This window comes from Cynocephalus volans, chromosome 12, assembly GCF_027409185.1.
Source record: "Cynocephalus volans isolate mCynVol1 chromosome 12, mCynVol1.pri, whole genome shotgun sequence".
Lineage (NCBI taxonomy): Eukaryota > Metazoa > Chordata > Mammalia > Dermoptera > Cynocephalidae > Cynocephalus > Cynocephalus volans.
Genome location: NC_084471.1, coordinates 88,653,477 through 88,666,912, shown reverse-complemented (window position 1 = coordinate 88,666,912; position 13,436 = coordinate 88,653,477). Strand labels below are relative to the sequence as shown.

Below are 13,436 nucleotides of genomic sequence, written 5' to 3'. Positions count from 1 at the left end.
TATCTATGAAGATAATTGAAAATGACGGGTGGTCAGTTAATTACATAACATGAAAAGAGGCAGCGTACCTTTTCATTCATTAAGTTGGTGGCAAAGCCACTCCTTAAATATATGCCAGCTACTGACTCTTATTGAGGGTAGAAAGCAATAGTTAATATTAGAATGCCATATCATGGCCCATGAAAGTGACCTAAACACCCTGCCCTAAGGATGAAGTTTAGCTTTCAAAGATGTAAATATTTCTACCTTGGTGCCAGCTTGTAAGTCCTGGAGTAAATAAAGCATTAAAGACTGCTACACATATATTTGATTCCTTAACAAGGCTTGGGATGGTGATTCTCTTGAAAGTGGCTAAGAAACCTCTGGAGGGTTTGTTAAATGCAGAGTCTCAGATCCCAGCTACATGACTTCTATTATTTGGATTGGGCTGGGGCCCAATACAAATGTGTCTCCTGTGGAATACTGAATGCTCTACATGCACAAGTGAGTACTGACCCAGAGAACAGAGACTGGACACATGTGATCAAGTAGGTGGTTATATCACTTAATAAATTACCCCAACATATATTTGTTCATTCAAAGAAATCAAAGTACCTTCTGGATATAAGACCCAGTTAATAAGTTAATCTAACCATGAAAAGGACATGAAAGAAAGCATGAAAGTCAGCCAGCAACAAAGACGAAAAAAATTACATAACGGACAAAGAAGTGAGCCTGCAATTATTCTGTGAAATAGTGATAGGGCAGAAGCCATCACAAAACCAAGTAACATAAAAAGACAAGCCAAAGCTAGTCATCCCTGATGAAAGTATCCCAGTGAGCCAGAAGCTTCCGGCAACAACCTTCCAACAAGTACTTCACATATTAAATGTAGCCACCATGAAAAGATAATGCATAATTACCAACATGACTTGTGTAACATCTGTGGGATGCACAAATATTTAAATCCATACATTTTATTCGATGTTACTTGTATTGTGTTCATTTCCGAATTAAAAGTGATCATTTTTTTCTGCCTAAACCATTAGTTCAAAAATGATAGTTGATATAAATATACCAAGCAAATATAAATAATGTTGAATCACCAAATGGTATTAGTTGTTTCCTTCAGTTCTTACCACACTACTTAGAAAGTAGATTTTTAAGAAATTGTTGATTTTGAAGTCCAAAGCATGATCAAGTATGTAAGTTGATAACAGTGTACTGAAAGAACCACTGGGTGGGGCTTTTGTGACAGAGGCTCTTGAATTTGGGTGAGCATCAGAATCACCAATCCGGATCTACGCAATCAGAATCTCTGAGGACTGGGTTCAATATTTGTATTTTATATAACACCTGGGTGATCCAAATGCAAAAAGTTGAGGACCTCCTAACAGAGACGATTATTATAACTACGGAATCAGATTTAAGATCTTGTCTATCTCTAGATCATAGGATTTCAGGGAGTATTAAAAAATTACGGAATTAGATATATTAGAAAACTACAGATCAATATCTTTTGTGAACACTGACACAAAAATTCTTAACACAATATTAGCAAACTAAACAGAGCAAGATATAAAATGGATTATTCACCATGATAAGTAGGATTTACATCAAGAATATAAGGTCCAAAAATGAATTAATATAATTCATTAATAAGGAAACAAAGGACAGAACCACATAATCATTTCAAGAGATTTAGAAAAAGCAATTGACAAAATCCAACATCCATTCATGACAGAAACTGTCAACAAAATATCTGAAGAATCAGGTCTTACACTGGGAAAGTATCTCACAATAACTGAAAGGTAGAGCTCTGAGATTAGTAACAATGTCTCAACCAACCTTAAAAGCTTCTTCTTCCTATCACAAAGTTAAAAAATAATATTAAAATATTCAATAACATGAAAATGCCAAAAACTTCAGGTGACTTTTAAAATTGTCCCAAATTCTTTAAAACTTATTAGGGAAACTGCAGTTCATGAAATTCATTATCGAGATTCTCAACAGTCTTTCAAAAGGCATCAAAGGACCATTTAGTTTATTCTGTGATCCTATATATTTCCCAACTTTTTGCTTTCATACAATCCAGTAGAAAACCTGGACAATAATCTAGCAGAGAACAGAATGGCTAGACTATAACAAAAGAGCTCTGTCTCACTCTCCCTATTCCTAAAAATCTCCATACACCCCACCACCTTCATCTGCCACCCACATTCCATCTCCTCCCATCAATTATCCCTCAATATCACCCACTTTCCGGAAGGCCACAGCTGCCTAGTAGATACAGAAGACAAGTGACACCATCTTTATACTTTAACATACTCATGCACTCAATGGCCTTGGCCACTCCAGGCATATCAAGTCCATGCCTTCTTTTGAAAGGGCCCCCAACAAAGAGCCTATGACCTACCAGGAGATCTTAAGGCCATGTCCTTTAAACCTGCCATTTCAGCTCTTCAAGTTCCTTCCCTTCACCTCCCACTGTGAACTTTATTTTCATCATTTTCTATGTGGGAACGGCACCCTCCACCCCCACTCCTTACCAAATAATCCCAAGAGTTCAGGAAAATGAAAATTAAAAGTAGCAGTTCTCCGTCCCCAGAATTTCAAAACCATTACCAATACCTTGGAGAAGTGCTGCCATGATGGGAGGCATTACACGTGTAAACTTAGGAAATAATGACTAGTCTTGATCGGAGAAGGCAAACAGCATCACTGTCTTCTCATTCATTTACTCTTGACGCACTGTCTACGGCTGCTTTAGTGCTACAAAGGGGGTGGCTGGTTACTTCACTTGATTAGAGCGTGGTGCTGATAACACCAAGGACCCCCATTCAGGCCAGCTGCCACAAAACAGAACAACACAGTACTACAATGGCAGAGCTGAGTAATTGTGACAAAACCACAGGGCCCACAAAACCTAAAATATTGACTATCTGGCCTTTTACAGGTAATGTTTGCTACCCCTAGTCTCAATAATCAGGAGAAAGGAGTCATTAATGATGCCATTGGGGGCTATTTCAAACTACATACTGGAAGTTTCAAACAAGAATAAATGATAACTTGCCCACCAAAGTACCCCAAAAATATAAAGTCAGTTTCCACCTCAGTTCCGATGAATGTAGGACGGATATACAGACTAGCAGATGTTGAATACGGGACCCATTCTTGATCCAATTTCACAAGCTGTTGAATACACTCTAAAAGTTCTTCCTTGTCAAATCCCTGAAAAAAATGAAAAATACAGTGCATGATGAAATTTTCTCCTAATGTGGCAATAACAAATAACTCTCGTGGAAGATTTCGGACTGTTAAAAAAGTAATAATAAAGCCAAACAAAAATATATATATATATATTTTTAAAAGATGACCGGTAAGGGGATCTTAACCCTTGACTTGGTGTTGTCAGCACCAGGCTCTCTCAAGTGAGCTAACCGGCCATCCCTATATGGGATCCGAACCCGTGGCCTTGGTGTTATCAGCACCACACTCTCCCGAGCGAGCCACGGGCCGGCCCTCAAACAAAAATATTTTTTCCTCCCCCAAATTGCAGTGGGATGATAAACTATCCATATGAGAAAGATAAGAAATTAGATCCCTATCTCTTACCATACCCCCAAATCAATTACAATTAGATTATATACTTAAATATGACAAAATATTAAGTTTTTTTAATTTAAAAAGATACAAAATACCTCTGTGGCCTTAAGATAGGAAAGGATTCTTAATGAATCAAAACACATATAAAGAAAAAAAAGATTGATAAAATTTGATTACTTAAAACTTAAGAACTTCTGTTCTTAAAAAGATATAAAAAGCAACAAACTAGGTGAAGTTACTGATAATCTATAACTAACAAAGGATCGTAACCGGTACACGTTAAGATATCCTGAAGATCATTAAGAAGAGACAGATAACCCAATGGGAAAACAGGCAAAAGCAAAAAGCAGTTTATTTCTAAGGAGAAAAGTTTTTCTAGAAACTAGATACTAGATGGGAAATAGTATGTAAAATAATTTAAGCAGTTTCCACTCACTTTCAGGGCAGAGAAACACACTTCCAGAGATCTGATGGGTTACCCAAGGTAGAAATGAGTGAGAAACAAGCATCTGAATACAGCTCATGACATCAGGATTTGCCTATTTAAATACTAACCTATAACAGCAATCATAGAGTAGTAATGTTACAGAAATTGGCATTGCCAGTCAAACAGGTGAACCCTGTATCACCTGCTTGGCGCCTAGAAATCAAAAAACTACCTGGGTCTAATTTCTTTCCCTGCCCCTTTTACCTGTGATGACCTTGGGCAAGTCATTTAACCTCTGTGGGCTGAGTTTTCTTCCCTGTACAAAGGCACTACTAAAATTTGCGGTAAATACCTTCTTGACAATGGCTTACTGCTATGACTGAACAGACAGGAAATGTGAAACCACCTAACAGTTTGTAGCAGAGTTGATGTCCAATATATGTGACTTCTCTTTCCACGTGGCCCCACTTTAAAGTTTTTCCTAGATCTGTCTGTAATGGGTAGAAGAGTTAAACTAGGATTTACCAAAGAATTTCCCTTCTGTTACCATATTTTGGCTTCTACAGGAGGTGGGTTACAAAAATAGGCAGAGGAAGGAGGAGCCTGGCAAAAAAGAGTAGTTTGAATTTAGCTGTCCCCAGGCTTCTTCAATGGACAGCTTGGGCTAAGTTCCTGAAGGTTAGATGTACAGAATATATAGAAGAAAGGAAAGACTTCTCTCAGTACAGAAAGATAACCTAGTCATGTCTCGAGGAATGGAAGCAATCTAAGTCCCTTCTTACCTAGATGTAAACCCAAGGGTCTAAATCTAACATACCTTATAATGAATTCTGCGCCATAACAAACAATGTTATGGCCCGGTTCCAATGACCATAAAAACATTTGGATATCCTTTTTTTCTTTCCCCCCAAAACTAAACTTGGGATAAAATATCAAAATAATTAAGTCACCGTATACCTGCTTATATCACAAAATATCCCCAAAATGCCTGTTCTGCCCACCACATTTTCCGTTTTCAATATTATAATTTCATGTGGTCTTTAAATTTTATTTTAGTTTGAGACATATTTTTCTTTCTTAGCCTTTCATCTCTCACATACACATTAATCAGAGAAATAGAATATTGTAGAATTGCCAAATGGTTTTGATTATTTTCTTGCATTTTTTACCCTACTAATTAAAATAGATCAGAATAACTTCAATGTTTTTACGGTTCATACTGAACATTGGCCTAATTATTCAGAAATTATCTGTTTGATGGTAAACTTACAGTAACTCATTACAGTAAAAGAAACACAAAACAAACTACTAAACTTACATACCGGCAAAGTTGCCCTCATTGCAGATCGGTACATTCTATCTAAGTTGAGGTTTGGCCGAAACAGTCGAATTTTATTATCTACTCCTCGAAATGCCTTCAATCCTTCAAATAACTGAAGATAAAAAAGAAATAAATCTTGGTGAGTAATGAAATGAAAACAATCCCTGTGTGTGAATGACTGACTTCCATGGGCGCTCATCTTATTCGTCAGGTAAAGCTGTTGACATGGGCCTCAACTTGAGATCATGACAGCTAGGAAAGCCAACAGTTGATGGGAGTGGTTGTAGTAACCAGGAAAAAAAGAAGTCCTTTTATTACCAAAATCTGGTGGGAATTCAGACTTATCCTTTGCTTAGCAGGAGCCACCTTGCTAAATCAAAACACCAACGGAGGTGGGAAGAAAACATCTCAGATAAATCACGCAACATGGGTTAACTGTCCAGACCATGGAGATTGAAACCAAAGGCTCTGCGCATCCTGCCCTACCCCCCAAAAGTACCCATGTATCCTTGCATTTAATCCGGCTCATTCAAATTCTGGATCGCAGATAATCCAGATGTGACCAGTGATGGTTCAGTACCCCAAATCGTAGAAACCAGGCAGCTCCAGGATGTACTATGTTAAAGCTGTATCACCTTCCTCAAACAAAGTGCCACACCAGATAAACTATGGAGCAGGGATAGACAAACCACTGAGTAGGGATTTGAAAAGATTTCGAAGTAGGTACATACTGATAAATACAGAGAAGAGAGAAAAGTCAATAATTTTAAAAACTTCAACCCAGGTTCTCTAAGTAACTGATAAAAAAAAACAAACAAGTTAAGGCTATGGAAGATTTGAACAACATGAACTACATACTTAACCTATGGAACATGCAGAACCCTACACATACCACTTACACACTACACATTCTTTTCACATTTTCCAACAAGATTAAGCCAGAAATCAAACCAAAAATATAATTAAAAAATATCCATATTTTAGAAAATAAATCCATTACCAAATGTTGGGAAAATGGAACAATTTGGTCAGGCTCCCCTCACCTCGAGACAGTTCAGGGTCATTCGGTAAACATTGCCTGGGTGGAGTACCTGTGCCTGCAAAGGCGGAGCCACTTTGGGTGGAGCCTCTGGCACCACCCTGTGAGGCCATGTTTTTGCAGACCTGCAGCTTCCAAAGACCATCTGGCTGGCTGCCTAGGTTATAGACCTGCGTGAAGGGGTCTGGTGACCCAGCCTGGTGTGGAGGGATCTGGTGACCCAGCCTGGCGTGTGAAGGGTTTGTGACCCAGTCTGTGAATGGGCTTGAGGGGTCTGGGAGCTCCAGACCCAGCCCTAGCTCAACCATTGGCCCAGTCGGTGCAGGATTACTGGGGCAGGTAAAAGAGCCGTGACAACTAGCATGGTAGCCTAGCTTCACAATTGGCGTCACGAACAGGATTAAGAGCTAGACAATTGATGCTGGGAGCAGGATTCGAGACATTAGCCTCACAGTAGCCCTTGTCATAGCCAGACACCAAATAAACCATGGGTTGGACTGGCTGGTTAGTTCAGTTGGTTAGAGCACAGCTTGTAACACCAAGGTCAAGGGTTTGGTTCCCTGTACTGGCCAGCCGCCAAAAAAATTTTAAAAATAAAATAAAATCAACCATGGGTCAAAGAGGAAAAATAATGGAAATTAGAAAATATGCTGAATGGAGTGATAACAAAAAGTAAGGCCTTTAGCGACTTATTGCCTAAAAGCTTACACAAAAAGAAAAAAAAAAAAATATATATATATATATATATATATATATATACACAAATCACGTCTTACAATTAAAAAGCACAAAATGTTGTATTTAAGTGCAAATAAATTATTTATTTATTAAATATAATAGGACTACACCTTCACTTAAAAGATAAAGTTGTCAGATTGAACTCAGCTGACATCTGAAACAAAAAGATATAGAAAACGATATATCACACAAATACTTTCTAAAATAAAGCTGGTGAGACTATTCATGGAGTTTGGACGTGCTGTCCCCTCCAAAACTCATGTGGAAATTTGATCTCCGGTGTGGCAGTGTTGGAAACTGATTGAGACTTGGGGCCGGATCCCTCATGAATGGATTAATGCTGTCCCTGGGGGAGGAGGGGTAGTGAGTGAGTTCTCACTCTATTAGTTCCCGTGAGACCTGATTGTTTAAAGGACCCTGGCACCTTCTCTCTCTCTCTCTCTCTCTCTCTCTCTCTCTCTCTCTCTCTCTCTCTCTCTCTCTCGCTTCCTCTCGCCATGTGATCTCCGGTAATTCTGTTATAGCAACACAAAACGGACTAAAACAACTATATTACTAATCCAAAACAAAATAGGCTTTAAGGCAAGAAGCATTATTGAGGATAAAGAAGGAAACTTCATAAGGTTCAATTTACTTCACAATTTTAAAATTGTACACTTAGAATGGCAATTATCAAAACATGAAAGATAAATATTGACAAGGATGCGGAGAAAAGGGAATCCTTATACACTGTGGTGGGAATATAAATAAGAACAGCTATTATGGAAAACTATGGAGGTTCCTCAAGAAACAAAAATAGAACTACTATATGATCCAACAATCGCACTTGTGGGTATATATCCAAAAGTCATGAATCAGGACGTCAAAGAGATATCTGCACTCCCATGTTCAATGCAGCATTATTCATAATAGCCAAGATAAAGAATCAACCTAAGACTCTATCAACAGATGAATGGATAAAGAAAATGCAGTATACATACACAACAGAATACTATTCAGCCTTAAAAAAGGAAATTCTGTCATTTGCAACAACATGGATGAAACTGGAGGACATCACATTAAGGGAAACAAGCCAAGCACGGAAAGACAAATACCCCATTACTTCACTCTTATATGTGGAATTTTAAGAAGTCAAACTCATAGTAGAGAGTAGAATGTTGATTACCAGAAGCTGGGGGTGGGGGTTTGGGAAACGCTGGACAAAGTATACAAAGTTTCAGTTAGACAAGAGGAATAATTTTTGTGATCTACTGCATAGCAGAGTGACTACAGTTAATAAGAATGCATTGTATATTTCAAAGTTGCTAAGAGTAAATCTCAAATGTTCTCTCCACAAAAAGATAAGTATGTGAGTGATGGATATATTAATTAGCTTGATTTAATCGTTCCACATTGTATACATATAACAAAACATCATATTGTACCCCATAAATATATACAGTTATATTTTATCCATGAAAATTAAAATAAAATAAAATAAAATTGTGCACATTTAATGACATAAGAGTATTTCCCCCCTTTACTTGGTTTCAGTTACCTACAGTAAACCATGGACAGAAAATAGTAAATGGAAAACTACAGAAACAAACAATTCATAAGTTTAAAACTGTGCACCATTCTATTCTGAGTAGTGTGATGAAATCTTGTGCCCTCCTGCTCCATATTGCCTGGGACGTGAATCACCCCTTTGTCTAGCTTATCCGTGCTGCAGACGCTCCCTGCCCATTAGCCACTTAGTGGCCGAGAGAGAGAGAAAGAGAGAGAGAGACCACAGTCATATAACTATTATTACACTATATTGTTATAACTGTTCTATTTTATTATTAGCTATTGTTGTTAATCTCTTACAATGCCTGGTTTACCAATTAAACTTTATTATAGGTATGAAAAAACATACATATATAGGGTTTAGTACTATCCCCAGTTTCAGGCATCCAGTAGGGTTCTTGGAACACATCTCCCACAGATACAGGAAGACTACTGTAGCTTCAAATATATGTAAAGATTATAAAACTCTTATTGAGTAATATACATATGAAATATACAAAAGGATAACACAATGTGACTAAGTTAGATTTATCCCAGGAACACAGGCTGATTTAACATTAAAAAATCAATTATTGTGATTCATTATATTAACAGCTTATGTTAAAAAAAAAACAATATGATCAACTCATTAGATGTAGTAAATGCATTTGATAAAACTGAACATTCGTTTATGATTTTTAAAAAGTTTCCAAGATTACTAAGAAAAAAAGAGAATCAAAATGGCAAAGGATATCTACAATAAACTTGCAGAAAACATTATACTTAATGATGAAATGTAAAAGCTTTCCTTTTCAAATCGAAGACATCACAAATTGCCTGTTGCACACTTTAACTGAATATTGTACAACCAAGTAAAATAAGGCAAGAATAATAAAATAAGACAAAAAGTTTGCTCAAGAGAAATTAAACTGTCATAGGTCATGAAACACAGATGATATGACTAAATACATAGAAATCCAGAAAAAATGGCAAATACTCTGAAACTATTTGTTTAGGCAAGGTGGCCAGATGAAAAATTATATTCCAATGTAATAAAAACAGTTAAAAAATAAAAACACAAACAAAAATAAATAAATAAAAACACTATTTACAATAAAATTAAAAGATGGGAATACTTAGAAGGGGGAAAAAAACTAACAAAAATGAAAGACCCATAAGAAAAATACAATACTTCACCAAGTTATTAAAGACTTATGTGAATGTGGAAAGCAATCTCATTTCATGGGTTGAAAGCCTCAATATTAGGAAAATATTGATTTTTCCCCAGATTGATTTATATGTTCAATGTAATTCAAATAAAAATCTCAACAAGGCATTTTATTTTCTTTTAACAAACTGAATGAAAAAAGCTGATTGACTTGATAAACTGAATCTAAACATTATATGGAAAAGAAAATGACCAAGAACACCCGACATGCTCTTAAAGAACAATGTAGGACTTGTCCTAGCAGATATCAGAATCTTTCCAATGAGTGAGATATTAAGACAGTGTGGCATTTGTGCTGATAGACAAGCAAAACAATAGAAGAGAACAGAGATCCAGACAGACAAGTCAATGGAATAAAGATAGAGAATCATGCATACCTGACAGAGGTGGCCTGACGGATTAGAGGGAAAAGAACAGTCTGCTTAAATGGTGTTGGGAAACTGGATATCCACAGGGAGGGAAAAATAAATTGAACCCATACTTCATATGTATTAGTCTGTTTTTGTTGCTTATTACAAAATACATGGAACTGGGTAATTTATAAGAAAATGAAATTTGTTGCTTACAGTTTCGGAGGCTGGGAAATCCAAAGTCCATATGGTGGTGGCAACAGTGACCTGGGGGTCTTATATTGCAAGATGGTAGAAGCAGAGAGAGCAGAGAGAGAGCTTCTCATTCACTCTCTTTTTAAAGACTTACAATCACGCCCCTGACCACCATTTTTAATCCATTAACTACTGCACGGTCCCACAACCTAATCACCTCTTCAAGATTCCACATTACAATGATCATAATAGGATTTCCCACCCTCTTTACAGTCACAGTAATGGCTAAGTTTCGAATACACAATATTTGGAGGACACAATTCAAGCTTTAATGAGTTTTGGGGGGACATAATTCAATCCACTACATCATAACAAAAATCAGCTTCTAGGATGAAAGACTTAACTGTGAATGACAAAATCAATAATACAGGATGCTTCACAATCGAGGGGTAGGAAAAAAGTCTTTAAAGAAGATACAGAAAATACAAAACATAAAGCAAACACTGACAAACTCAACTGCTTTTAATTCAAATGTTTTTCTTGTTGCTGTAGATTAGATGGTCCCTCAACCACACTGAAGCTTAAATCCCCACTGTAACTGTTAGGGGTGGGAAATCCTATTACAGTAATTGAAAATGTGGGGTCTTGAAGAGGTGATTGGACTTTAGGACAATGCTGTACTGAATGGATTAAAAACGGTGGTCAGGGATGTGGTTTGGAGGGCTTTAAAAGGAGAGTGAATGAGGAGGTTAGTCTCTGTGCTCTGCCATTTCACAGTGTGATACCCTGCCATCACTGTTGTCACCAGCAAATGTGTTCCCTGGACTTTGGACTTCCCAGCCTCCAAAAGTGTAAGCAATACATTTCATTTTCTTCATAAATCACCCAGTTCTGTGTATTTTGTTAGAAGCAACAGAAACAGACTAATATACTTATCAAAAAACTATAGAATAAAAAGACAGAATGTGGAAGAAAATATTCAAAATGAATATAACTGATAAAGGATCCATATCCAAAATACATAAAGTGCTTCTACTAATCAAAAAGAAAGACAGCACAATAGAAAAGTAAGTAAAAGACTTGAATAAGCAGGCACTTCAAATCAGATATCCAATTAACCAATAAACACATGAAAGATATTCAACCGCTTTGGAGAAGTAGAAAATAATATTACAGTAAGATGCTGTTATACTGCATTGGCTATAATTTCAAAAGCTGCCTATACTAAGAGTTAGCAAGGTTGTGAAACAATAGAAACACTTGTTCGTGGCTGGTGGGCATAAACATTGGTAAAACCACTATGGAAAATAGTTTCCCCTTTCTTCTAAAATTGTATATCCTATGACCAGCAGCACCATTCCTAAGTATATCCTTAAGCAGTGTTTTGGTCTCAAGTGTTTTGGTCTCAGGACGACTTTAAAAATTGTAACGGCTTAGGGCCGGATAGCTCAGTTAGTGAGAGCACTGTGCTGATAACAACAAGGTATGGGGTTCAATCCCTGTACCAGCCAGCAAAGGGAAAAAAAAAAAAAAATTATAAAGGCCTCAAAGAGCTTTTATTCTAACGATTACTCTAACAATATTTACCATATCAGAAATAGGAAGTGTGAAATTTTAAATTTATTTATTTATTAACAATAATAAACCATGATGTTAATATATTTTAATAAAAAATAACTATATCTTCAAAAGAATTAGCAATAAGTATGGCACTATTTTAAATTATTTCAAATCTTTAATGTTTGGCTTGAAAGAAGACAACTGGATTCTCATATCTGCTTCTGCATTCAATCTCTTGCAATATGTTGTTTTGGCTACAGTACATAACGCAAGCCCAAGCTCACACAGACATGCAGTTGAGAAAGAGAGAAATATTTTTGATAGTCTTTTCAGATAATTATGGACATTCTTCTTTGATACCACTCCAAAGCTTGACTAGCGGTGGTTCCTTAAAGGTTAGTCGCAATGTGGAATCGGACACCATATCAATGAAGTTTTCATACTATTAATTTATTAAAATCCATCGATCTATCAGCTGGGGTTCAACCAGAGAAGGAAAACCATAGGAGGTATATATAATATTACCATATTTATTATAAGCAAGTCTGAGGTCCCCAGGACAGACAACCAGGAAAGGAAGTGTCACAAGCAGGCTGGCACCACAAGGCATGAGCTGTGGCTTACCTGCGCTTGACAGTCCAGAAAAAATGTGAAGAGGAAACAAAGAGTTCAACTGCAGGTCTGGCTGCTGTTTGGAATCTCTAACCTCAGGGAAGTCCCCAGATCAGGTTCACCCAAAATAATCTCCCTTTAACTTTAAATCTGCTGATTAGGGATTTTAATCATATCTGCAAAATTCCTTCACGACAGCACCTAGATTAGTGTTCAATTAAATCACAGAGAAGGCGTGCGCACGTAGCACAGAGGCCACTGCTCTCTTCTGTCCTCCAGCACTCACCAGAGAATATCCTTGTAATCACTCACCAGAAGGAGACAAAAAATAGAATTCTGAGGCCTGCGCTTCAGATTAGCCAACTTGATACATCAAAAAGTCATCATAGTCTGTCTTGCACTTTGAATGAATCTGCCCATGCTTAAATTTGTCACATCATGCAATGGTCATTTGGAAAACATTAGCTCGAAAAGCTGCACAGTTCTTCCAAAGGTTGACACCTTTTTGTACTGCTAATATCACCACAAATATCATCAGAAAGCTCTTTAATAGCTGAAAATGGTCGAGCTCACAGAGGTGGATACAAGTTTTCCTAAATTGTAATTTTCTGCAGCCAGTTTTGCTCACAAACTTAATACAATCACACAATCACTTTTCCTTGAGACAACTATGCAGAAGTACCTTATGCGCAATTACTATTTTGTCACAGAGAACATTAAACAACATTTACTCAAGAGTCAAGATTTAATAAAATTAATAATTGTAACTGCTTCATCAAGAACATTCTTTTAAGCCATCAATAGATGACAGTAGAGAATATAATGTCCAACCAGCAGAGGATGGCCATAGGAGT

At 36.9% G+C, this 13,436-nt stretch overlaps 1 protein-coding gene across 9 annotated transcripts in view; it reads right to left on the bottom strand.

Annotated features, from left to right (window-relative positions):
* BCAT1 (branched chain amino acid transaminase 1) overlaps window positions 1-13,436 on the bottom strand; it is a 64,493-nt gene that overhangs the window by 36,520 nt on the left and 14,537 nt on the right. For 5 of the 9 annotated variants that reach the window (XM_063075143.1, XM_063075147.1, XM_063075144.1 and 2 more), the window contains 2 exons: window positions 5,335-5,445; window positions 3,091-3,210 (listed from right to left, as the gene is read on the bottom strand). The exons of 1 other annotated variant lie outside the window; for it this stretch is intronic. In XM_063075143.1, the coding sequence (XP_062931213.1) occupies window positions 3,091-3,210; window positions 5,335-5,445 (231 nt within the window). The remainder of the gene's footprint in view (window positions 1-3,090; window positions 3,211-5,334; window positions 5,446-13,436) is intronic. 3 more of the 9 variants (XM_063075146.1, XM_063075151.1, XM_063075150.1) reach the window with 2 other exon arrangements.